Source organism: Oncorhynchus kisutch, linkage group LG29 (assembly GCF_002021735.2).
Source record: "Oncorhynchus kisutch isolate 150728-3 linkage group LG29, Okis_V2, whole genome shotgun sequence".
NCBI classification, from domain to species: Eukaryota; Metazoa; Chordata; class Actinopteri; order Salmoniformes; family Salmonidae; genus Oncorhynchus; species Oncorhynchus kisutch.
Window position 1 is genome coordinate 22,725,856 of NC_034202.2, and position 25,231 is coordinate 22,751,086.

At 43.7% G+C, this 25,231-nt stretch overlaps 1 protein-coding gene and 1 long non-coding RNA gene across 3 annotated transcripts; one reads left to right on the forward strand and one right to left on the reverse strand.

The window, feature by feature from the left end:
* On the reverse strand, positions 1–25,231 carry ythdc2 (YTH domain containing 2). Of its 2 annotated transcripts, XM_020466290.2 has the most exons (32): positions 25,026–25,231; positions 24,267–24,438; positions 24,073–24,163; positions 23,669–23,865; positions 23,292–23,494; positions 20,377–20,543; positions 20,181–20,283; positions 16,081–16,237; positions 15,715–15,822; positions 15,455–15,609; positions 13,208–13,343; positions 11,835–11,961; positions 11,665–11,730; positions 11,391–11,569; positions 11,156–11,252; positions 10,698–10,785; positions 10,147–10,227; positions 7,663–7,745; positions 7,426–7,531; positions 7,159–7,278; positions 6,709–6,981; positions 6,411–6,537; positions 5,788–5,996; positions 5,336–5,531; positions 3,624–3,730; positions 3,326–3,445; positions 3,001–3,212; positions 2,197–2,374; positions 1,871–2,077; positions 1,610–1,792; positions 1,133–1,210; positions 1–896 (listed from the first exon to the last, which is right to left on the reverse strand). In XM_020466290.2, the coding sequence occupies exons 2-32, from the start codon at positions 24,430–24,432 to the stop codon at positions 891–893; spliced, it is 4,326 nt and encodes a 1,441-aa protein (XP_020321879.1). In that variant the 5' UTR covers positions 24,433–24,438; positions 25,026–25,231; the 3' UTR covers positions 1–890. The 2 variants fall into 2 exon arrangements, with proteins under 2 accessions (XP_020321879.1, XP_020321876.1); XM_020466287.2 differs by having other exon boundaries at positions 1–1,210.
* LOC116358277 (uncharacterized) lies at positions 21,485–23,618 on the forward strand. Its single transcript, XR_004206152.1, has 2 exons — positions 21,485–21,534; positions 23,300–23,618. It is a non-coding gene; the product is annotated as an uncharacterized LOC116358277 (long non-coding RNA).

The following is a 25,231-nucleotide window of genomic DNA, read 5'->3' on the forward strand; positions in this document are numbered from 1 at the left end:
TTTATTGATAAAAAATCTTTATTTCTTACTTCAACAATTACAACCATAAAAAAACCTCAAACGAAGAGAGACTTGTCAGTCAATCGTAATATTTAACCCCTTGCTGAACCAGGGCTAAAATGAACAGAGATTAAAAAAAATATCCAAAAACTGGATAAAAGTAATTCTTTAAATACATTTACAAAAGATCATAAATCCATTGAAATGAATAAAAACAAACATTTTGGTCATTGCCAGAGAAAGACATGACCTCTAGTAAGGTCTCACCAGGCACAGCTTAGCTACAGTACAAGGTTACATTATGGTTGCTCCAGTCTGAGCGACCTTGTGCAGTGACACACATTCAAACATGTTAACAAATAACATTCAACCATTGTGTGCCATGGAGCGCTATGGTACACGCAACTCATGTGCTGTGAGAAGCATTGAAAAAAAAAAAAAAAAGAAAACACGATTCCTCACTGAATGTCCCAATAATCATTACATTTCACTGTAGTCACTGGGAATTAGCGTAGATGTCAGTCTCGTCATCAAAGTTATAATTTGCTTAAAAAAAAAACAGGAAATGAATATTAAAAACAAATAACTTTTCGTGAGGTCACTTCATGTTAACACAGCTTTCTGCACTTAGATTTTCTTGAACATAACATTATAGCATCTGAAAAGGTTAACAACTTCAGAACAGGAATCTCAGTAACAAATCTATTTTTTTTGCCAAATACAAACACATTGGGTAACTGGTTGTGGACCACTGACAAACGTGTGGAGGTGGTTCAAAACACATTTAGGAAATAAAACTAGCCCTCGATCTGTTATAATGCTGTCTTCAATCTGTTATAATGACACATAGCCAAGTCAAGTGGTGAGGTCCTGAAGGTCAGTGCAATCTCTCATGGCTAAAGAGGGAGGAAATACATGTAATACAAATAATCAAATGGACATAGCAAAAGAACAGGTCAAGGCTCAGTAAAATAAAACCATAGTTTGGTGCATTGTAAAATGAGAAATGGGACTATCCAAGAGTGAGCAGTTATTTTGTCAGATTTTCTTAAACACTGTGCAAATTCTATTTCTGGAGTCACGTTGTGTGTAACCTGTGGTTATCTGATGATAAAGATGGGTCCTGTTGTACCTCATGTTGCTGTTGTGGTTTCCCTGAGAGTCTCTCCCATAGCTGCAGCAGCTGGCCTCCAGCCTGGGGCTCCAACTCCTACACCAGGAAGCAGAGAGGGAGGAGAAGTGAGGAAGGAGTGAAATGAAAACAAAATTAGTTACATTTCAGTCATAGAAATATACACACCAGATGGAAATGAGCTATTTAGCAATATTGGTTGTGCATCCTCCCCGACAAATAAACCAGTCATCTCACTTGATGTCTTGCAGGGCATTTTAGTGGGTGTGTTTTGGCAAGATGGTTTAATGAGTCTTCAACTTTTGAATACTCTTTGTTGACAATATTGTTCTCTGATAGTGGGATCATCTTGAACAGTAGTCTGTGAGGTCATTCTGACCATATTAGATATGTAACATATCTGTTTGTTCATTGGATTATATTGGTCCTAGTCTTTGGAAATGTTGTGGCTGTATTGATGTTAGTCAGGTAACCCACCTGTCCATCTCTGCTGATCTGCACCTTCTTGTTGTCGTTCCAGGGGTTGAGCAGCTGTTGGGTACACTGGAAGGGCAGGCTCTCCTTCCTGGTCCACTCCACACTGAAGACCCCCCCCAGCCCTGTGGAGCCCCAGTCCTGACAGCGCTCCTGTCCAATGACCGACGTCATCCGTGCATAGCCCTGAGGCACGAAAATTACATGTTACAGCCTGCCATTCTCCATTTACTCACTTACACACACACACACACACACACACACCTGGAAGTGTCCGGAGCCCTGCACAGAGAAGACCAAGAACACAAGGCTGCTCTCCAGGAAGGCTCTGTTGAGTTTGAGCTCGTTGCTGGGCGTGGTGGACCAGATGCCTTTCTGCTGGGAGATGTCAATGTTCCTCAGGATGCTGCTCTTCATGATGAAGTAACGCACCGGTGCAACGCCTGGCCTCGGGGACGGAGACTTGGAGCACTGAGGGAGACATTGAGTTGAGAAACTATGATATATTTAGATTTACACACTGGGATAAAGGACTTTAACCATTGCTGGAGACAAACCTATAGTAATAATGATATTGGTTATTTGTGTACTTTTCCTGATGAGGTGGGTGAGGGGCTGGGACAGGGGCTGGGGAAGCCGAGTGAAGCCGATTCAGGAGACTTGGGGGTGGAGGAGTGGTCGTCTGTGGGGCGCCTGGAGCCCCTGTCCCTGCTGCCATGGGGGGCTTTGGGGTGCAGGAGGGCCGAGGCAGGGGAGAGTCTTGAGGACCTGGAGGAAGAAGGGTGGATGGTCTGAGGGGTTAGAGGACTGGCCTGGAACTGGACATAGATCAGGTTTACAGAAATGTAATTAACAGGTTGATATAGCCTTCGCTAACCTATAAGGCAGGGGTAGGAAACTAGACTCAGCCACGGGCGGATTCTTGTTGGAGCAGATGGTCGGGAAGTCGGAACATAATTATAATAATTTGTACACTGCAAATTGACTACAACTAAGCCCAAAGAGATTGTTATTTTTATTGATTGTACAATAATTTATTGATTGTTGTTGTACAATCATTTCATACCTAGATTACATAGAGACACGATCGTGGCTTTCTAAAATGTATTATTGGGAACCGATTTCGTAAATTAAACAACTTCTTTGCGGAACTCCTTGTGATTTCTTTTTATGCCACCCCCCCAAAAGCTAGCTAGCTAGCTGAGTCTAATTAATTAATTAATATATATATATATAAAATACACACACACACATATCTTGCAGGCCAGTTTTGGTCTGTGGGCTGCCTGTTGCCGACCCCTGCTATAAGGCATTGTACTGTAAATACTGAGATAAAACATTTGATCATAGTTGGTCCATTTCCCATACTGACACATCTAAACCCCTCTCCTCACCTGTCTGTGGCTGTGTGTGAGGGGGCGGGAATGAGGGGTTCGTCAGGGAGCTCCGGGATGTCAGGGCTGGCTGTGGGGCCGGAGGTTCTCCTGCTGTTGGCGTTCCTCCAGGAGGAGGTCTGGGGGAGCTCCTCAGAGGACATAGGCCGGGGCCTCTGGCCAATCCCTGTGGGCTGCTGCAGCCCTGCATTCTGATCCTCAGCCCCCAGCACCTGGAGACAGGATGAGGATGGATTGGTCAGTGACAGCTAACAGGCTTACAGGCCCATTTACTGTGGTATTTCCAGCATTTCTTTCATAATTTAAGGCAGAGTGTAGAACTGACCGACACCAGGGCCCGTATGGTGGCCTCATCCAGCTGGGACCAGGGCTTGGAGGGGGAGCGGATCCTCCTCAGGAATAAACCGTGCCACTTCTGCCTCAGCTGGAACACCAGACCCACCATCTGACAGACAGAAGGATGGGAGGGAGGAAAGTAGGGAGGGAGGAGAGAGTGGGTTATACAGCTAAGAATATAATGAACACTAAATGCAAACTGCTGTTTAAATGAAATACCAAGTTGTATTGCTTGAAGGGCACGTTGAGTATATTAGCACTGCAAAATAACCAACCTTGATCCTCACCTCTTTGTCCAGTTTGAAGTTGAGCCACTCATCGATCTTCATCTGAGCCAGGTTGGCTGTGGAGCGATCCTCAATCTCACTGTCACTGCTCTCATTCACCACATCATCTACAGCAGGCACATAGGAGGTTAGGTTGTTGTTTACAGAATACACATCTAGTGACCATACAGGCAGAGAGTGATATCTACAAGTAGGACTGGGCGATATAGCCAAAATATAATATCACTAAATTTCTCATGTTTGTCAGTATTCAACAGTATTTTATGCTTCTGAATAAAAGTTCTAAATATATTAAAGAGTAGTGCTTGACCCTAGGATGGCAACAAATGGATTCTTAGTGGTTTTAAAGGCTTTCTCCAATGATTATTTGATACACAACCAAACAAGGACAAAACTGACAGAAAAGTAGTCCAATTTGGAGAACTTTCATTTATTTAGCACTGGATGAACCTATCATTATAGACAATATTGTAAAAATCCACTGGTATTCACGATATACTACCTAGCCCTATCTTACAAGTCTCTTTGGAGCAGTCATGACACATTGGTTTCCTTACCTTGCAAGCAGTCTATGGACAGGGTATGACAGCAATCCATGCTTTGGTTTAGTTTCTCTGGCACTGTTTCCACATGCTAATGTTTTTACATTTGTGGCACAAATCCCATTCAAGTCATGGGACCGTTATTAGCATTTCTCACATCCAAATCATCTGAAAGTATCTCAAATTGATTGTGAAGCTCAACAAAGTCACTTATAGATGTTTACAACATGATGCGTGAAAAATGCTAAAATCGGTCCCCTTACTTAAAACCTCTACGGGATCGGTGTCCCCCCTGCAGGTGTGAGTTAAGTAGGCCATTGTGAATAGCATGAGGTTGTAAGTAACACATTTTTTCCCCAGGACATAGACATATCTGATATGGGCAGAAAGCTTAAATTCTTGTTAATCTAACTACACTGTCCAATTTACAGTAGCTATTACAGTGAAATAATGCCATGCTATTGTTTAAGGAGTGCACAATTATGAACTTGAAAATGTATTAATAAACCAAATAGGCACATTTGGGCAGCCTTGATACAACATTTTGAACATATATGCAATGGTTCATTGGATTAGTGTAAAACGTTGCGCACACTGCTGCCATCTAGTGGCCAAATTGCACCTGGGCTGGAATAATACGTTATGGCCTTTCTCGTATTTCAAAGATGGTACCAAACGCATGTTTTTTTCTTTGTATTATCTTTTACCAGATCTAATGTGTTATATTATCCTACACTAATTTCACATTTCCACAAACTTCAAAGTGTTTCCATTCAAATGGTATCAAGAATATGCATATCCTTGCTTCAGGTTCTGAGCTACAGGCAGTTAGTTTTGGGCATGTCATTTTTTGCAATAATAAAAAATAAAAAAAAGGGGTCAGATCCTTAAGAGGTTTTTGGGATTTGTGCCACAAATGCTAAAACGTTAGCATGTGAAAACAGTGCCAGGGAAACAAAACCAAAGCATGGATTTCTGTCATACCTTGTCCATAGACCGCTTACAAGGTAAGGAAAGCAATATATAATTTTGAAATTTGGATGAACTATCCCTTTAAGTGTATTACAAATACAGGCAAAACTTGAGTAACTAAATTCTTACATTTATTTCAATTAAAATATTATACACAACGTGTAGCAAAGGATGTTTTCTTCAGTTAGATAACCCTACCTTTCTGAACAGCAGGTTCTTGTAGGGCTGTGCTGGGCAGTTTGGCACAGCCCCCGAAGATGGCTATGGTTATGGGGGAGACCACAGAGCAGCAGCGGATGCTGGCTATCCTATGGGCTCGCGTCATCTCGTCATAGATCAACCAATCGGTGGGCAGGGACTGGACGGCTGCCACCTGACCATTGGCTGGGGGGATCTACGAGATGGAAGTACAAACATGTTTTTAGTTTGTTGCTTTGAGTCAGGGTTGGTTCGGGTTTATAGGGTTTGAGTATATATGGTTTGGACTAAATGTAAGCATACAGTAAAACAACAAAAAAAAAGAAGATAGGTGCTGCCTATCTTAAGAAAACTGCACTAAACAGGGTTCACTGAAGAAGACCCTTTGTGCTCCACTAAGAGTTAAATAAGAAGTCAGTCAAGTAAGTGAAGATAGGATGTGTGCTAGCTACCTTCTTGTGGGGCTGTGGCTGGCTGAGGATGGAGGTGGGGTGGAAGCGGACCCTCTTCTCCTTGGCCCCAGACAGAGAACAGCTCTCACGGTCCACATGGATCAGGTTGGGGTACATTCCGGCCACCAGGGCTGCCTTCACCACTGACCAATTCTCAGAGTTCAGGTTCACGTCACGGATGTCCCCGCCGCCCCGTGCCCGCACAAAGCCTAATGGTGGAATACACAATGGAAAATATTTTTCTTTCTGAAAAATGTTCTGTGAGGGAGCTGTCCTTCAAGGGAGCCGTGGTGGTGCTGTGTGTGAGAGAGTGTAGGGGAGGGGGGAGGGACAAAGGAAAATTCCACAGGATATGAGTCCCAGTGGTGCTGTGTGTGGGGGTGGGGCACAGAACATGGTGGGCACCAAGACATGTGGATGACTCACAAGGCTATTCATTTCACAGAAGGTCAGTTGGAGGTTGTGTGGGCTTCAGTAAAGCATTAGTCTTTATCCAACACCACTTACAGTCAAATTAATACATTCGGTATACAAACAACCTTGGTCCACCATGCTCCACCTGAGCCCTCAGAACCACTGTATTACTGAGAAGGAGAGCATACAACAAGATAGATAAGGCTGACCTATGGCTCGGAGCTGTCCTAGCAGCTGGGTCCTCATCCCTATGATGATCTCCATGGTAGCCTGGGACAGGAAGTTCTTCTCACAGAAGGACCTTTCCCAGCCATCTGTGCGGGCCTTCTGCCAAGCCTACATACAACATAGCAGGTGAGATGTAGTTAGGAACATGTCGCTTGGACAGTGTTTTTTTCATTCCGATTTGTGCAGTCAAATCAAGCTAATAACAAATGAAAAACACTAAACATCTCAACAGCAATTTGATAGAGTTTTTTTCATTAAACCCCAAATTCCCCCCGTTACCTGGAAGGCTCGGAGCAGGGCCATATGGTCGCTGAATGTCCCTGCAGTAAAGCGCTTCCGGCACAGCATGGATGCCCTCTTCTGGGAGGCCTGGGAGGGCAGCACAAAGGGGTCGCGATGGGCCAGCGTGCAGGCGATGGTCAAGATGGGGTCTAGGCACTTGAGCACCACGGCACATAACACCATCTTTCCCAGGTGGGGCTCCACAGGCAGGTCAGCCAGGTGGTAGCCCAGCTCCGTCAGGTCCTCCCACGGGTCCATGGCGTCTATGGTCTATGGATGGGGGATCAATTTAATGGTTAGTGTTGTGTTCTATCTATGGTCATTATGTAGAGTCACAGTGCCAAGAACTGATGCCCTCCACCTCCATAACAAAAATAGTCAATGATAAAGGACAGAAGATATAATATTATTCAGGTCATGATTGGTTCAAAACAAAAAATATTTTACCTTGAGCATCTGCACCGCGTTTTTTACAATGAGGAAGGGGGGTGGTTCGGGTGCTTTGGACAGGAATTCAGCGATGGAACAGGTGATTGGGGCCAACAGCTTGGTGTGGAGACAGAGTTCCTGAAAGAGAGAGAGAAATGGGAGGAGTTAACTACCACAATCAACACTGCCTTATGAGTGTGTGAGGGGTATGCTTGCATGCAAGGGTTTATAATAACTTTATCTGTATAAAGTATGCTTCATACATTCTGCTTGAAGTGTGTGTACCTGCAGGGGCATCCTCAGTAGCTGGGGCACCTGGTACTCCAGCATGTTGTTAAAGCGGAGACGACTGAAGAGGTGGAAGCAGATCCCTGGTCGGCAACGTCCAGCTCTGTCAAACAACACAAGACTCATTCAAGAGGGGGCATAAGACATTATGAGGTTTCATAAGAGATGATACTCCCTTATGATATGTCTATAGAGTGCCTCTGTGGTAGGGCTCAGATGTACACTGTGCCTCACCTGCCCTTCCTCTGAAGAGAGCTGGCCTTGGAGATCCACACCATCTTCAGCATGGTCACATGGTTCAGGGCATCAAAGGACTTCTGTGATAGTGAAACAAATCACGTCTCAGATTTACTATTATGTCACGGAGGCGTGCCGTACTCCGTGATCAGGGAGAATACTCCGCCAGGGAGGCGTGCCGCACTCCGCCAGGGAGGCGTGCCGCACTCCGCCAGGGAGGCGTGCCAGCCCGCTTGGAGTTTGCCAAAAGGCACCTAAAGGACTGTCAGACTGATGAATCCAAGATGGAACTTTTTGGCCTGAATGCCAAGCCTCATCTCTGGCACCATGCCGTGGGGATATTTTTCAGTGGCAGGGACTGGGAGACTAGGAGACTCAGGATGGAGAGAAAGATGAATGGAGCAAAGTACAGAGAGAGATCGTTGATGAAAACCTGCTCCAGAGCGCTCAGGACCTCAGACTGGTGTGAAGGTTCACCTTCCAACAGCACACAGCCAAGACAACGCATGAGTGGTTTCGGGATCTGAATGTCCTTGAGTGGCCCAGCCAGAGCCCGGACTTAAACCCGATCAAATAGAAATGGGAGAAACTCCCCAAATACAGGTGTGCCATTGTATATACACCAGCACACAACAATGAGAGACTGGAGCCTGGAGTCACTTATTGTTGTGCAGCATGCCCCAGGTAATCTAATTACAGTATGGAATTCAACTTAAATATTTGCCAGCTAGATTTCTTATAACTATTAAGTTAAACTGTCTAAAATGTGATAAATGCACTGCAGTTGGGCATTTGGTTTGCTAGTTGATACACACTACCCTCTGTAGTGCCTTGCAGTCGGAGGCCGAGAAGTTGCCATACCAGGCAGTGATGCAACCCGTCAGGATGCTCTAGTTGGTGCAACAGTAGAATCTTTTGAGGATCTGAGGATCCATGCCAAATCTTTTCAGTCTGCTGAATAGGTTGTGTCATGCCCTCTTCACGACTGTCTTGGTGTGCTTGGACCATGTTAGTTTGTTGTTGATGTGGACGCCAAGGAACTTGAAGCTCTCAACCTGATCCACTAAAGCCCTGTCTATGAGAACGGGGACGTACTCGCGCCTACTTTTCCTGTAGTCCACAATCACCTCTTTTGTCTTGATCACGTTGAGAGAGAGGCTCTCCCACTACTCTCTCCTCATCAATGCTATCATCTCTCCCTTCTGCTAAATACTTCTCCCTCTTGGCCCCTCCCGCGCCGTGGCTGAGTGACTAATTGCGACCTTACAGAACATGCCTAAAGGCACTTCCGGAGGACCCATCATCCTCACTCCCTCCTCTCTACCTTCTGTTCCTCTGTATCCGCCGCTAAAGCCACTTTCTACCACTCAAAATGTTAAGTTTCTGTCTCTAACCCCAGGAAACTCTTTTCCAAGTTCTCCTCCCTCGTTATTCCCCCACCCCCTCTCAGCGGACGATTTTGTCAACCACTGTGAAAAGGTTGACGACATTCGCTCAGCCTATTGAGTCCGCTGGTCCCACAGAACTACCCTACGCCTTAACCTCTTTCTCCACTCTCTCCAGATTAAATCCGGCAACTAGTGAGGTCAGGCCACCGGACAACCTGCCCGTTTGACCCCACCCTCTCCTCCAGACCATCTCTGGAGACCTTCTCCCATTCCTCATCAACTCATCCCTGACGACTGGCTGCATCCTCTCGGACTTCAAAATGGCCAATCACTCCCCTCTTCAAGAAAGCAACCCTCGAGGCCTCTAACATCAAACTACAGGCTCCCTTTTTTTTCTTTCCAAAACACACTTGCTATCAGAACAATTTTCTTGACCCCAACCAGTCAGGCTTCAAGACGGGTGACTCATCCGAGACTACTCTTCTCTGTGTCATGGAGGCTCTCTGCACTGCCAAAGCTGACTGTCTCTCCTTTCTTCTCATTCTCCTAGATCTATCCGCTGCCTTCAACACAGTGAACCATCCAATCCTCTTCGCCATCCATCTCAGGGCTGGACGTCTAAAGGCTCTGCACACTTTTGGATTGCATCCTACCTAGCAGGCCGCTGCTAACAGGTGACGTGAAGAGGATGTGTCTGCAACACATACTCTCACTACTGGTGTCCCCCAGGGCTCGGTTCTAGGCCCTCTCCTCTTCATACACCAAGTCAATCGGTTCCGTCCTGTCCTCACATGGTCTCTCTCCAAGCTCTGCACTTTCCTGGCACTCCAATGGTGGAACCAGCTTCCTTCCCCCTGAAACTAGTACAGCAGAGTCTCTGCCCATCTTCGAAAGTATCTGAAAACATACCTCTTCAAAAGAGCATCTTAAAAAATGCCACCCCCCCCTCGCAAAAATGTACTTATTAGGACTGTGATGTGGTTGGCCCATCTAGCTATCTTAAGATGAAAGCACTAACTAAGTCACTCTGGATATGAGTGTCTGCTAAATGACATGTCAATATAAAATGTGTGCAGTAGACTTGTTTTCAAACCTCTTTTACTTTTCCTGCGTCAATGACAAATACGACATCGTTGACAGTGATACTCGTCTCTGCGATGTTAGTGGAGAGAATCTGAGGAAGAGAGGAACATACTTGATTTCTGAACAAGAAGCTGGGGTTGAAAGGTATTTTGGTTTACAGGGGCAATCAGCAGTTGCAACAAAACATTATTTTTTTTTTTAACATATAAATTGATATTACCATTGACTCTGAGAATATAACTTATAAATGCCTCATGAGCTTAGTTCATGTCTCGTACTCCATCAGAACCCAAAATATAAGCTTGTTTTACTGTGTTTGTAAACAAACACTATATAGCTTCAAAACACGATTAAAACTATAATTTTGATATCATAACTATAAATTTGAGAGTGGTTCCATTTCTCCAGCCCCATCCCTCAGCTTTTTACAGAAACAGAGGCGGGGAGTTCACTTTGTTATTGTTTCTACTGCTGACTGTCGCTTTAAGGAACACTTTGGACCCAAGTGGTCAAACTGATCTTTGGTGTGTTAGCCAGCACAGTAGACGTAAAAATACTCACTATTTTCCGGATACCAGCTGGAGTGTTCCTCAGCACTTTCTTCTGATCCGAGGTCTGCATGTTGGAGTGGAGTGTAAAGACCTGGTACCTATGGAGAAACAACACACAGATCTGAGGTTCTAGATGTGGTTCAAACAGGACAAATAAACAAAAAAAAAATATCTTCATCGTCTCCTCCAAATAATCCATATTTCTTGTATAAATAGGTCTATTTGGCCATTTTTGTAAATTTAGTGAGGTTTACTAATCTGACTTGCAAATGTGTTCAGTATAAATCAACATTTGGGTTGCATAAGCAGGAACATGGAGTAACAGCATGTAAGAAAAAAAACGAAAAACAGATTGATGTACAGAATAATTGACATAAATAGACAAGAGCTATGTTGAAATACCGATGGCCCAATTATGAACTGTTGAGAGTGACACATTGCTCTTGCCAGTCATTTAACTGGCGGTACCTTTGAGAGTGGTCTGTGAATCTTTTATCGTCGTACAGGATACGGTCCCTCAGACCCACTATCTCATCGTATCCGGGGAGGAAGATCAAAACCGCACCTGACATGGAAAATATTTCAAATAAACTTGTCATTCTATACAAGCAAGGAAAATTGGCACTGACACTTTGTATCAAACATTTAGAAAGGTAAAAAAATACAATACATCCAGTAGTCACTAGACAAGAGAATCTCTCACCGTCTTCTGAGCTGGTGCAAATGTTGTGTAGCAGGTGCATGATGAGGTCCAGGTCCACCCTCTCATCGTCAAAGCTGTGGTGGTATTCCTTGAGCAGCTCCTGGTCCTCCGGACTCATTTCTGTGGTGGCAGCCTGCACCAGGGACCACTCGTCCAGCTTCCCCGCCTCCAGGGATGAGCTACCAAGGGAATGAGGCTTTCTGTTATCATCCTCCACAAACAATGCCAAGGTTTCCATGTGGTCATTCATAATAATGACAAATGGTGATCTTACAGGTAGGATTCTAGTAGGTCCACCACTTCTGCCTGCTGGAAGTGCTTTGCCCAGTCCAGCGCAGTCCTGAAACAAACCAAATACTGATCAAGATTTCAGACTTAGTAATGGTTTATAGAGTAAAAACTAAAAATAAGATGCATTTATACAGTTATTTAATAAACCCGTACCAGCCATTGGAGGCCTTGATTCTGACGCTGGCTCCCATACTCAAAAGCTGCTCAATCTGACTGAGGAAGCCTCGACCTGCTGCCACCATGAGTGGAGTGGCACTCGTTTCACTGTGCATGTAGTCCACTGAGGAGCAGAAGGGGAGGAAGACATATCTGGCTGATAACTATTGAAAATATTACTCTCAAAAATATACATTTTTGATAACATTGGTGTCATTTTTTTACACAAATAAGACACTATATAAACAAAAGCATATGGACAACCCTTCAAATAATTTGCTGACAGGTGTATAAAACCAAGCACAAAGCAATGAAATCTCCAGAGACAAACATTGTCAGTAGAATGGCATTACTGAGGAGCTCAGTGACTTTCAACGTGGCATTGTCATAGGATGCCACTTTTCCAACAAGTCAATTCGTCAAATTTCCCCAGTCAACAGTAAGTACTGTTATTGCGAAGTGGAAACGTCTAAGAGCAACAACGGCTCAGCCGTGAGGTGGTAGGCCACACAAACTCACAGAATGGGAACACCGAGTGCTGAAGCACTTAAAAATAGTCTGTCTTCGTTTGCAACACTCACTACTGAGTTCTAAACTGCCTCTGGAAGCAAAGTCAGCACAACAACTGTTCGTCGGGACCTTCATGAAATGAGTTTCCATGGCCAAGCAGCCACACTCAAGCCTAAGATCACCAAGCCCAATGCCAAGAGTTGGCTGGTGTAAAGCTTGCCCGCCATTGGACTCTGGAGCAGTGGAAACGTGTTCTCTAGAGTGATGAATCATGCTTCACCAATCTGGGTTTGGCGAATGCTACCTGCCCTAATGCATAGTGCCAAATGTAAAGTTTGGTGGAGGAGGAATAATGGTCGGGGCTGTTTTTCATGGTTCGGTCTAGGTTTAAGTTCTAATGAAGGGAAATCTTGTTGCTACCAGCATACAATGACATTCTTGATGATTAAACTTTGTGGCAACAGTTTGGGAAACAACCTTTCCTGTTTCAGCATGACAATGCCTTTGTGCACAAAGCGAGATCCATACAGAAATGATTTGTCGAGATCGGTGAGGAAGAACTTGACTGGCCTGCAGAGCCCTGACCACATTCCCATCGAATTCCTTGGGATGAATTGGAACGCCGACTGTGCCCGACATCACTAATGCTCGTTGCTGAATGGAATTAAGTCCCAAAGCAATGTTCCAACCTCTAGTGGAAAGCCTTCCCAGAAGAGTGGGGGCTGTTATAGCAGCAAAATGCCAACGATTTTGGAATGAGATGTTCAACAAGCCGGTGTCCACATACTTTTGGTCATGTAGTGTAGATACAAGAATAAACTCTGGCACATAATTAAAGATGCACACAAAACCCAGCTTACCGCTGACGTTCTCACTCAGGATGAGATTGAAGAGCTGGACGAAGGCGTCAGCGTCCTGGTTGAGGAAGATGTCTGAGATGCAGGCATCCATCTCCTTCAGCAGCCACGGGTCCAATGATGCCACATCTTTCTCATTCTAGAACAAGACACCCTGTATCAAACTAATAGCAAACCCAGTGCCACTTTTAGTAAGAACCAGCAAATATACCCTCTGTGATGCATACAGAATAAATACTGAAAATAACTGAAGCAACTGGGAGAAAAATAACATCAAAATCATTAAGGATGTAATGATTCACCAATAAACATTTGAACCGGGGACCAATGCCGAAGATATGAGCGCATTGGTCTGCGGGACCCCTAACAGATCCAAAATGTAGCATGCATCGGTCAGGAAATCTATTTAAATGTTCACTAAATTTATTTTCTCAAAATTACCTTCTACCTTCCAAAAATACCTCATCTTTTGTGACAACTGGGTTCTCTCCTTTAGTGTCAAAGCAAGCATGTAATTGTGTTGACAGTCAATGATCTACAAGTAATTTAATACATTTGAATGCTTAACAACCCGAGGCAATATCAGTTGTGTGCAGCTTTGCGCGTTGACCAAGGAGAGGTAGGCTTTGCTGACCAGACCGCTTGCGTGCCTATGCCATTGCGAGCATGTTGATTCTGTCCACCCATACCAGACGTGATCAGGACACGAAGTTTGAAATATCAAAACGAACTCTGAACCAACTATATTCATTTGGGGACAGGACGAAAAGCATTAAACATGTATGCCAATTTAGCTAGCTAATTTGTCCTGGGATATAAACATCAGCTTGTTATTTTACCTGACATGCACAAGGTCCTCTACCCTGACAATTAATCCACAGATAAAAGGGTGAACGTTTCTAGTAATCTGTCCTCCTTGAGGCTTCTTATTCTTTGAACTTTACATGGCGGTTGGCAACCAACTTTAAAGAGCATTACCACTACCAACTGAACTGGAGTGTGGACCTCAGTTCATCTTTCAAATCACCCACGTGGGTATATGCTCCTAAAAACCAATGAGGAGATGGGAGAGGCGGGACTTGCAGCACCTGGCTACGCAGACGCTCGTTGATGCGAGTGAGCAGTGTGGGTGCAATGATTGAATAACAGATGTACATTTATTTTGCAACGCTCGCGCACGCGACACGAGCAGCATGTTACTCCTTATCTGGCACATCTGCGAGTCACCTTGGTAAAATGGCTTGCGCAATATTATGCTTTATTAGTTGAATTACAAAGAATGTCATTTTCTAGGTTATTTTTAGCAGATGTGCTATACATTTTATCTGGCTATACATGATCAGGGCTTACATTCACATTTATTTTGATTGTTCAGGTTAACCATCAGCAATAGTAGGTAGTTTTATTTGAAATCTTCAATACACAGTCATTTTTAGATATACAAGGTAAAGTTGATAATTTCATAACAAGGACAAGAAAGGATAAGAGAAACTCACTCTCATGGCTAGAAGGGATACAACTTTAGTCAGATGAAATATATATATATATTTTTTTTAGCTAACCCTAACCCTTTTGCTAACCTTAACATAATTATCCTAACCTGCTGCGTATGTTCTCCTAACCCGCAAAGAAAAGTCCAATTTGATATAAGATGTATCACATCTAGCCAAAACGAGCTCACTCCTGAGTTGTCAAAACCCCTCAAACTCAACTCTGGACCTCAAAGCTTCTACTTGGATAATAGCTTTAAAGCACACAGTACAGCTGTCTAACACAATTGTCATTAAGCTTAACTTTTCCTTCACACTATATATTCATTGGCTATCTCATAGCTATTTTTTAAAGATAAATATTGATACATTAGTAGCTCTTACACTTTTAATCAGAAAGCTCAGAGAGGCCCAAGCTCAGAGAGGCCCAAGCTCAGAGAGGCCCAAGCTCAGAGAGGCCCAAGCTCAGAGAGGCCCAAGCTCAGAGGTGCAGCGCATGAGCTCCATTCAGCAGAAGATTTTACATTTAGAATGGAAAATGAATGTGTTTACGGAACAAATGTTAGTGCATTGAATTGTAACACAAGGATTCGTTCCTCTAATCAAACCGAATAGTTTGAAACTTAAATGTATTGTTCCTGTATCGTATCAGAGCCCACGTATCTAGATCCGCATCGAATTGTCTTAAAGGGAAAGACACACATCCCTAGAAAACATGGATATTGAGAAATGAGAATGGCCCATATCCACTTGTTCTCACCAGCTGGGTGAAAACACTGTCCCCTCCATCGTCCAGCAGGTCGTTCTCCTGAAGGACACAGGAGGCCGAGGTGGTCTTCTCCCTCTGGGGCTCCTGGCGGGAGCCACCCTCACGCACTTTACACCACTCTGTCAAAGACATCTGTTGCTTTTCCTCTGCCAGGGACAAAACACACATACACTCATTCATTCATTCTGGGAGACACTGGACATCAAAGCTGAAATCAAAGAAACAATGAATGACCAATGGTTGGTAGTTACCCCTCTGGATCTCCTTTTTGTATTTCCTCATGTCTTTGTTTGAATAGCCTGTTGTCCTCAAGATGTCTTCCAGGAAAAGTTGCTTCACCTCAAATGGTCTTCCTTTGACTAGATAAAAGCATACATTCATCATTTCTAATTTTGATTCATTTCACTTAACAAATCAGTGCTGGCAGGACCAGTCAAAACAAGCACTAGCCCCTTCCATACAGAGGTCTTCCCCTGCAATTACCTGGCTTTTGCAGGTAACGGTTTCACTGGTGAATCCCCGTCCCAATTTCAAATGAATAGATTAAGTGATTCTGTAGTGATTTCTGCACTCTCGTCTGTGTAGGTGGTCTATCCAAACACATTGAGATGACTTACTGTGGATGACAGGACAGGAGCCAAAGTAGCGGAGGAACAGCTCCACGTCCAGGGCAGCACTGGACAGGATGAGCTTCAGATTAGGCATCGTCTGGAGCATGTCCCTCATCTTGGTCAGCAGGAAGTCACTCAGACCATCCCGCTCGTGAACCTCATCCTGATTGGATAAGAGGTTGGAAGTACAGGCAACAGGATTCAGTCATTGACATGATTTCACGCACCAGACCCAGAGATTTTTTTATAACTAACCCAAGATCGACCACCATCTGTCGTTTCCAATGGGAGAAAATTAATCATAGTGGGTAGAACAAGTAAGGAGGTGGGCAGAGCCAAGCACAAACTAGCGAGATCTTATTAGCGTGTTCTAGCATGCGTTTTAATATTTCTGTTTGTGAATACCTAATCTGTGAAGTGCGTGTGTGCAATAGCTAAATTCACCCTTGGACTCCTAAACAATAGAATATTTTGAAACTTTGGCAAAGAGTAAAGTCTACAAAACTTAGTCCATTCTGTTCATAACAGATTTTAGTTTTGGGAACAAAAAACTATATTGAGATCAAAATGTTTCATTGATGACAAAATTTGCTTAATGGTCGGCCAAAATCCATCTCGCTCCATCTTCTCACCCTGGACTTCCTCATCACCATATTTGGTGGTGAGAGGAAATGCCAACCAGATGCTTCAGATTTATACATCCGGTGAAACATCTGGCTCAATGTTATCTGTGACAGACCTGACAACTTTGAATATTTTTTATGAGTACCACTTCAGCACAGCGGTGTGCGTGTTACACCCACACTGCTAAAATCGTAGTCATTTTTTTTTGTGTGCCTAATAATGATGTTGGCAGAAGACTGCCTTAGTAGGAATGGTAAGCTATAGACTGTTATGGGTACTTGGTACTACAAGACCATGGTACTTGCCTACGGTGCAGCAAGAGGTACTGCCCCTCCCTACCTTCATGTTATGCTCAAAATCTACAGCCCAACCTGAGTACTCTGTTCTGCCACCTCTGGTTTCTTGGCCCTCCTACCCCTTTGGGAACGCAGCTCCCGTTCAGCCCAGTCCAAGCTCTTCTCTAACCTGGCAACCCAATGGTGGAACCAGCTTCCACCTGAAGCTAGGAGAGCAGAGTCCCTGCCCATCTTCTAAAAACATCTGAAACCCCACCTCTTCAAAGAGTATGTTAAATAATCCCAGAGCACTCAGACCAAATAAATTGTCTTTTGTGAACAAACAATCACACTTGACTTTCTTTCCCCCCCTTACTAGCTCTGAATTTACTGATAGCTACTTTGAGGGAAAATGTACTTACGTACTTCTACGTAAGTACTTACGTACTTCTATTTTAAGATTAATGCACTAACTGTAAGTCACTCTGGATAAGAGTATCTGATAAATGACTCAAATGTAAATGTAACTGGCTGACCTCAGTAGCTAACTAGAAATATATGTTGAAATTTACAATCAGGGCTATCCTTAGGATTTTCTGATAAGGTGGTGCTGATGTAGGACTATGGTTGGTAGGGGGGGGGGGGGGTCATTTAATTTCAGTCATTTCATCCCTCAGGAAGTTGAAGCATTTTGTATTTTTGAAAAACCTGTAACTGCAATTGTAGCCAACACAGAAGTCTTGTGCCTGATCCTAAAGGAAATTGAGGTGGTCTGTAATGATTATAGTTTCAAGTTTTAGTGTCACTTGCACAAATACAGTGAAATGCCTTTCCTACAAGCTCTAAATTCTATTTAATAGGTGTCTATGTGGATAGAAAATGTAAACGGGCTTAATTTTGCTTGGGGAGAAAATGCTTAATTCAATTACTGGATGCAATGTAGTAGTCTTGCTTACTGTAGAATATTTGGAATATGAAACAACTGGACTAGGCCTATATGAGCTTGTTTCAGATCTCCATTCCTGACCTCATCCATCTAGTCGGGTCAGACTACTCGGCTACCATTCATTCAGCATGCCTTGTTGTCATTGGTAAACTGACTACTATCACATCATTAGCAGCCTAATGTTGACAGACAGCTATATGAGATTTATTAACATAGCCATACTAATCTTTAACAGTCTAACATAACTCTGTGAAGGATGGTATTAGCGGAATAGCTCTGTCTGCCATGTCAGTTTCCATCCACATAGCGAAGTGCACTGAACTACCGCAACAAATGTTACCTTGCTCGTCAATGTGCGTGCGCCTACTACGGTTGTGGAGATCAAAGGATGTGCGGGCAAGAAAGTGTCCTCACTTAATTTACTAAACACTGTAGCTAACTACCTTCAACTAAATGTGCCTGACTAACACTGAAAAAGGGTAGGAAAAAAAGGGAGAACGAACTGTTTGCCAAATACATTTTCCAGATGCATCAGACAAAGAGAGCTGCCATCCAGGTCCAGGGAGGAAAATAAACTCAGCAAAAAAAGAAACGTCCCCTTTTCAGTCTTTCAAACATAATTCGTAAAAATCCAAATAACTTCACAGATCTTCATTGTAAAGGGTTTAAACACTGTTTCCCCATGCCTGGTCAATGAAACCTAAACAATTAATGAACATGCACCTGTGGAAGGGTCGTTAAGACACTAACAGCTTACAGACGGTAGGCAATTAAGGTCACAGTTATGAAAACTTAGGACACTAAAGAGGCCTTTCTACTGACTGAAAAACACCAAAAGAAAGATGCCCAGGGTCCCCGCTCATCTGCGTGAACGTGTCTTAGGCATGCTGCAAGGAGGCATGAGGACTGCAGATGTGGCCAGGGCAATAAATTGCAATGTCCGTACTGTGAGATGCCTAAGACAGCGCTACAGGACGGACAGCTGATCGTCCTCGCATTGGCAGACCACGTGTAACAACACCTGCACAGGATCGGTACATCTGAACTTCACACCTGCGGGACAGGTACAGGATGGCAACAATCACCCGAGTTACACCAGGAACGCACAATCACTCCATCAGTGCTCAGACTGTCCGCAATAGGCTGAGAGAAGCTGGACTGAGGGATTGTAGGCCTGTTGTAAGGCAAGACCTCACCAGACATCACCGGCAACAACGTCACCTATGGGCACAAACCCACCGTCGCTGGACCAGACATGACTGGCAAAAAGTGCTCTTCACTGACGAGTCACGGTTTTGTCTCAGAGGTGATGGCCGGATTCGCGTTTATTGTCGAAGGAATGAGCGTTACACCGAGGCCTGTACTCTGGAACGGGATCGATTTGGAGGTGGAGGGTCCGGCATGGTCTGGGGCGGTGTGTCACAGCATCATCGGACTGAGCTTGTTGTCATTGCAGGCAATCTCAATGCTGTGCGTTACAGGGAAGATATCCTCCTCCCTCATGTGGTACCCTTCCTGCAGGCTCATCCTGACATAACCCTCCAGCATGACAATGCCACCAGCCATACTGCTTGTTCTGTGCATGATTTCCTGCAAGACAGGAATGTCAGTGTTCTAAAATGGCCTGCGAAGAGCCCGGATCTGAATCCCATTGAGCACTTCTGGGACCTGTTGGATCGGAGGGTGAGGGCTAGGGATATTCCCCACAGAAATGCCCGGGCCACTGCAGGTGCCTTGGTGGAAGAGGGGAGTAACATCTCACAGTAAGAACTGGCAAATCTGGTACAGTCCATGAGGAAGAGATGCACTGCAGTACTTAATGCAGCTGGAGGCCACGCCAGATACTGACTGTTACTTTTGATTTTGACCCCCCTTTGTTCAGGAACACATTATTCAATTTCTGTTAGTCACATGTCTGTGGAACTTGTTCAGTTTGTGTCTCAGTTGTTGAATCTTGTTATGTTCATACAAATGTTTACACATGTTAAGTTCGCTGAAAATAAACCCAGTTGACAGTGAGAGGACGCTTCTTTTTTTTGCTGAGTTTAGTACTACAACTATGGCGGCGGGCCAGAGCGGAGAGCTAGAGATTTTTTCTCCTTGCCAAAGTCATCTGATAGGCTCAGATCCGGTTGTGTCAAAAACCACAATGTGCCAACTGGGTAGTCTGTCATACCAGTGTACTTTGACCTCAAATAGCGTGCATGCATACAGTCAAGGCAGTGAACGATAACAAAAGGGCAACAATAACTTGTACTCACCACAATGACGTGCGTAACAGTGGACATTGTGGTGTCTCCGGCCATCAGTGTTCTCAGCAGGACTCCGCTTGTGCAGAAGGTCAGCAGCGTCTTAGGAGAAACTCTAAGGGTCAACCAGAGTCATTAATTTCCTCACAGTAACTCAGCCAAAGCAAACAGAGACAGTGCCTCCCTCACTCCATCTCTTTGCGCCTACCTGCTCTCCAGGCGGATCTGGTAGCCAATGGTCTGACCGATGCTCTCCCCTCTCTCTGCAGCAACCCGCTCTGCCACAGCGATGGCTGCCAGACGCCGGGGCTGTGTGCAGAAGATCCGACAGGGGATCCCATTTCGGCTGCAGTCGTCCAGGAGGAACTGTGGGATCTGGAATGGCAAAACACTTCCCATTTAGTTTCCATGATCAGGAACTTTATTTACAAATGTAATACCTTATCATACCAATGCAATGCCTTTGTAGGCTATACAGTGCCTTCAGAAAGTATTCACACTTCACTTTTCCCAAATGCTGTTGTGTTACAGCCTGAACTCAAATTTGATTACATTTTCGATTTTGTGTCCACTGACCTACACACAATATCCCATAATGTCAGCGGAATTACATTTTTAGAAAATGTTACAAATCAATTACAAACGAAAGGCTGAAATGTCTTGAGTCAATAAGTATCCAATCCCTTTGTTATGGCAAGGTAAGTTAAGCAGTAAAAATGTGCTTAACAAGTCACAGAGAGTCCATGCAACTTATGTGCAATAGTGTTAAACATTATTTTTGAAAGACTACCTCAACTTTGCACCCCATACATACAGATAACTAAGGTCCCTCAGTCAAACAGTGAATTTCAAACACATTCAACCACAAAGACCAGAGAGATTTTCCAATGTCTCGCAAAGAAGGGCACCTATTGGTAGATGGTTAAAAATAAATACAAAGCAGACATTGAATATCCCTTTGAGCATGGTGAAAATATTAATTGCCTCCCGAGTGGCACAGTGGTCTAAGACACTGCATCGCAGTGTTAGCTGTGCCACTAGAGATTCTGGGTTTGAGTCCAGGCTCCGTCGCAGCTGACCGGGAGACCCATGGGGAGCCACACAATTGACTCAGCGTCGTTAGGGGAGGGTTTGGCTGACAGGGATGTCCTTGTCCCATCGCACACTAGTGATTCCTGTGGCGGGCCGGGCGCAGTGCACGCTGACACGGTCGCTAGGTGTTGTTTCAAGAAGCAGTGTGGCTTGGATGGGTTGTGTTTCGGAGGACTCACGGTTCTCGACCTTCGCCTCTCCAGAGTCCGTATGGGAGTTGCAGCGATGGGACAAGATCATAACTACCAATTGGATACCACGAAATTGGGAAGAGGTAAAAGAAAAATACATAAATACTTTTTAATATTACACTTTGTATGGTGTATCAATACACCCAATCACCACATGGATACAGGCATCCTTCCTAACTCAGTTGCCAGAGTGGAAGAAAACCGCTCAGGGACTTCACTATGAGGCCAATGGTGACATTAAAACAGAGTTAGAGTTTAATGGCTGTGATAGGAGAAAACTGAGAACAGAACAACATTGTAGGTACTCCACAATGCTAACCTAAATGACGGAGTGAAAAGAAGGAAGCCTGTACAGATTACAAATAAAAATATAAAATATAAATATACACTGGAGTTGCTTACCAAGACGACATTGAATGCTTGAAAATCTCTGACAAGACTTAAATGTCTGTCTAGCAATGATCAGCAACCAACTTGACAGAGCATGAAGAATTTTTTTTATAATAAAATGTGCAAACCAGACTTACCCATTAAGACTCACAGCTGTAATCGCTGTGAAAGGTGGTTCTGACATGTTTTGACTCAGGGGTGTGCCCATTATTTTAAATTCTTCAAGCTCTGTCAAATTAGTTGTTGATCATTGCTAGACAACCATTTTCAGGTCTTACCATAGATTTAAGTCAAAACTCAGCCACTCAAACTTCTTGATAAGCAACACCAGTGTAGATTAGGCCTTGTGTTTTAGGTTATTGTTCTTTTGTAAGGTGAATTTATCTTGCAGTGTCTGGTGGAAAGTAGACTGAACCAGGTTTTCCTCTAAGATTTTGCCTGTGCATAACTCCATTCCGTTGATTTTTTATCCTGAAAACCTCCCCGGTCCTTAACGATTACAAGCATACCCATAACATGATACAGGAATGACTATGCTTGAAAATATATTGAGTGGTACTCAGCAATGTGTTGTATTGGATTTGCCCCAAACATAACACGTTGTATTCAGGATAAAAAGTAAACTGCTTTGTCAAATCTTTTTGCTGTATTACTTTAGTGCCTTGTTGCAAACAGGATGCATGTTTTTGAATATTTTTTATTCTGTTTAAGCTTCCTTCTGTTTCAATTAGGAAGTAACTATAATTTCCTCAGTTTTTTCCTATCAGCGTTTAAACTCAGTAAATGTTTTAAAGACATTATTGGCCTCATGGTGAAATCCCTGAGTGGTTTCCTTCCTCTCCGGCAATTGTGTTAAGGACGCCTGTATCTTTGTAGTGACCGGGTGTATTGATACACCATCCAAAGTGTATTTAATAAGTTCACCATGATCAAAAGGACATTTAATGTCAGTTATATATTTTTTTTACCCATCTTCCAATAGGTGCCCTTCTTTGCGAGGCACTGAAAAACCTTGGTCTTTGAGGTTGAATCGGTTTGAATTTCACTGCTCGACCTTACAGATAATTGTATGTGTGGGGTACAGAGATGAGGTAGTCATTCAAAAATCATGTTAAACACTATTATTGCACACAGATTGAGTTCATGCAACTGATGGTGACTTATAACGCACATTTTTACTCCTGAACAAATTTTTGTTTACCATAAACAGAAAGGTTGAATACTTATTGACTAAAGACATTTCAGCTTTTCATTGGTTATGAATTTGTTTAATAAAAAAAAAATCTAAACATAATTCCACTTTAACATTATGGGGTACTGTGTGGAGGCCAGTGACACAAAATCTAAATCAATTTTAAATTCAGAAAACAAAATGTTGAAAAAGTCAAGTGACGTGAATTCTTTATGGCACTTTATGTGGACAGTGATGTAAAATGTTTCTCCCCCTCACCTGTGTAGTTTTCCCCGAGCCGGTCTCCCCCACCACTAGGACAACACGGTTGTCTTTGATGACCTGGACGATCTCCTCCTGGCGCTCGTACACAGGAAGTGAGCTGCGGAAGAAGTCCAGTTCAGATGGGCCCCTCTTCTGGGGCACCTGGGGAATGCCGTTGTTGAGCCGCCCACTGGTCCTGTTCTTGTCACGGCTGCTCTCTGGTGGAGAAAAAAAAGAGGGGCAGAGGAATGTTAAAACTTTGAATTGTCAACACATTTTAACAGATAGATCATTTATTCATTCATCAGTACATTGTTATTAAAAACAAAGGTTTACAAGGACTCCCATTGACATCAATGTATTATTAACCCTGAAATATAACTGCCACTCACCAGCCTCAATGGCCACAGACAAGCCCCTCTCAGTGCGAGGCAGTAGGTCTGTGCGCTCCTTGTTGGTGATGGGGAACCTCTGCAGCAGGCTCCGCACAGCGTGCTTGGAATTGTGGGAAAGGTTGAAAGTCATGATGGACTGGGCCGTCTCTGAGCCATCCTTCTTTCTGATAGTGAGGGTCCGGCTTGATCCTTTTCTGAAAATGAATGAAATAAGGATGTTAGACTTGAAGCACAGCACACTTTAGTAAATCTGATGGATGCTTTTAGGGAGTTACATTTCCAGTACAATATTGAGGAGGGATACACACATTTTTCTATTCAAGTACTGCTTTTAAAACAGGAGTATCCAAGGTTGACCTAAGACTACGGGCTCTGACACCTGATGTCAAGTTGTAGCTTACCCTCTGCTTTTAGAGATATATCCAAGGGACTGTGCAAAGCGATGGATGAAGGCTCTCTCAGTACTAGACAGGGAGGAAGGAAACTCCATTTCTGTAAAATCAAAAGAACTAATGTAGTATACTACATCACATAATCCAAATGTCTCCATGAATCACCACTTCATCACACGAGTAGAATGAACATTTTATGTTACCTTTTTGCTCACTGTACTGAAACCTCTCAAGGGAGATGTTCACAGCAATCTTAACTTCTTCGTCGATGCGTATGTCTTTCAGTCCTTTGCCCCTGGGCCCCCCACCACCAGAGTGTTTTGATTTGGCCATGGCAGGTTTGGGTGAGGCATTACTAGGACGTGACATGATGCACTGTAGAACACAAGTGTTAATAAGATGTAGCTAGTTAAAAAAGCAACCAACCTGCAATCTCCCTAGATGACATTTCACATTTTAGTTACTTGGACTAGCTAACTAGAGACAAAAGGGTTGAGCTACCATGCAAGTGGCCAGATGCTAACAAATATTCACTGTTAACTACTTCTGACTGACTCTCCTCTACCTAACGTTAGTTATTCATAAACTCGGACATAACTTAGTTAGCTAGCCATAGCTTTCACCAGAGGCTGAGCTTCTGCGACTGACAGTGTGAGCCATACATTACTTTTAGCAAATCTTTGAGTAAAAATCGAACTAATGACGTGTTGATTTTGTTAGCCACCTTAGCAAACTCGTTAGTAACTCAGAAAGATAGCTAGCTAGCTATTAGCTATTAAAAACGAATGTTAGCTAACCCAGTAACGTTACTGGTAGCTAGCTATCGTTAGCCAGGTTGCTAACTAGCTAGCTAGCGGAATTAACGTGTCATTGAACTTTATCCATCCTTGAGTTAATTATACATGCATGTCATAGATACAATGTTTCACATATAGCTAGGTAACGTTTTAACTAGCTAATACCGATGTCAGATACCCCTCGTGCGCCTCTGTTCGTCGAATCCAGCAGTTTGTAAACGCTGACTGACTTCATGAGATTCAGATAACTCGCCACTAGAGGTGCATTATCAGAGATACTTTAGAAGAGATGGAAAACACCATTAGAATCGAATTTATGCCCAATGTGTGCGTTGCACATGCTACGTCATTGGGCCGCGCGGAGCATTCTG

Bases quoted from the DNA above. Each gene is read 5' to 3' on its own strand.
- ythdc2 (XM_020466287.2), bottom strand. From the start codon at position 24,432: ATGTCACGTCCTAGTAATGCCTCACCCAAACCTGCCATGGCCAAATCA. The intron at 20,284-20,376 runs GTAGGCGCAAAG...GTTGACCCTTAG, and splicing joins CAGATCCGCCTGGAGAGCAG to AGTTTCTCCTAAGACGCTGC. The intron at 5,997-6,410 runs GTCAGCCTTATC...TTCCACCATTAG, and splicing joins AGGACAGCTCCGAGCCATAG to GCTTTGTGCGGGCACGGGGC.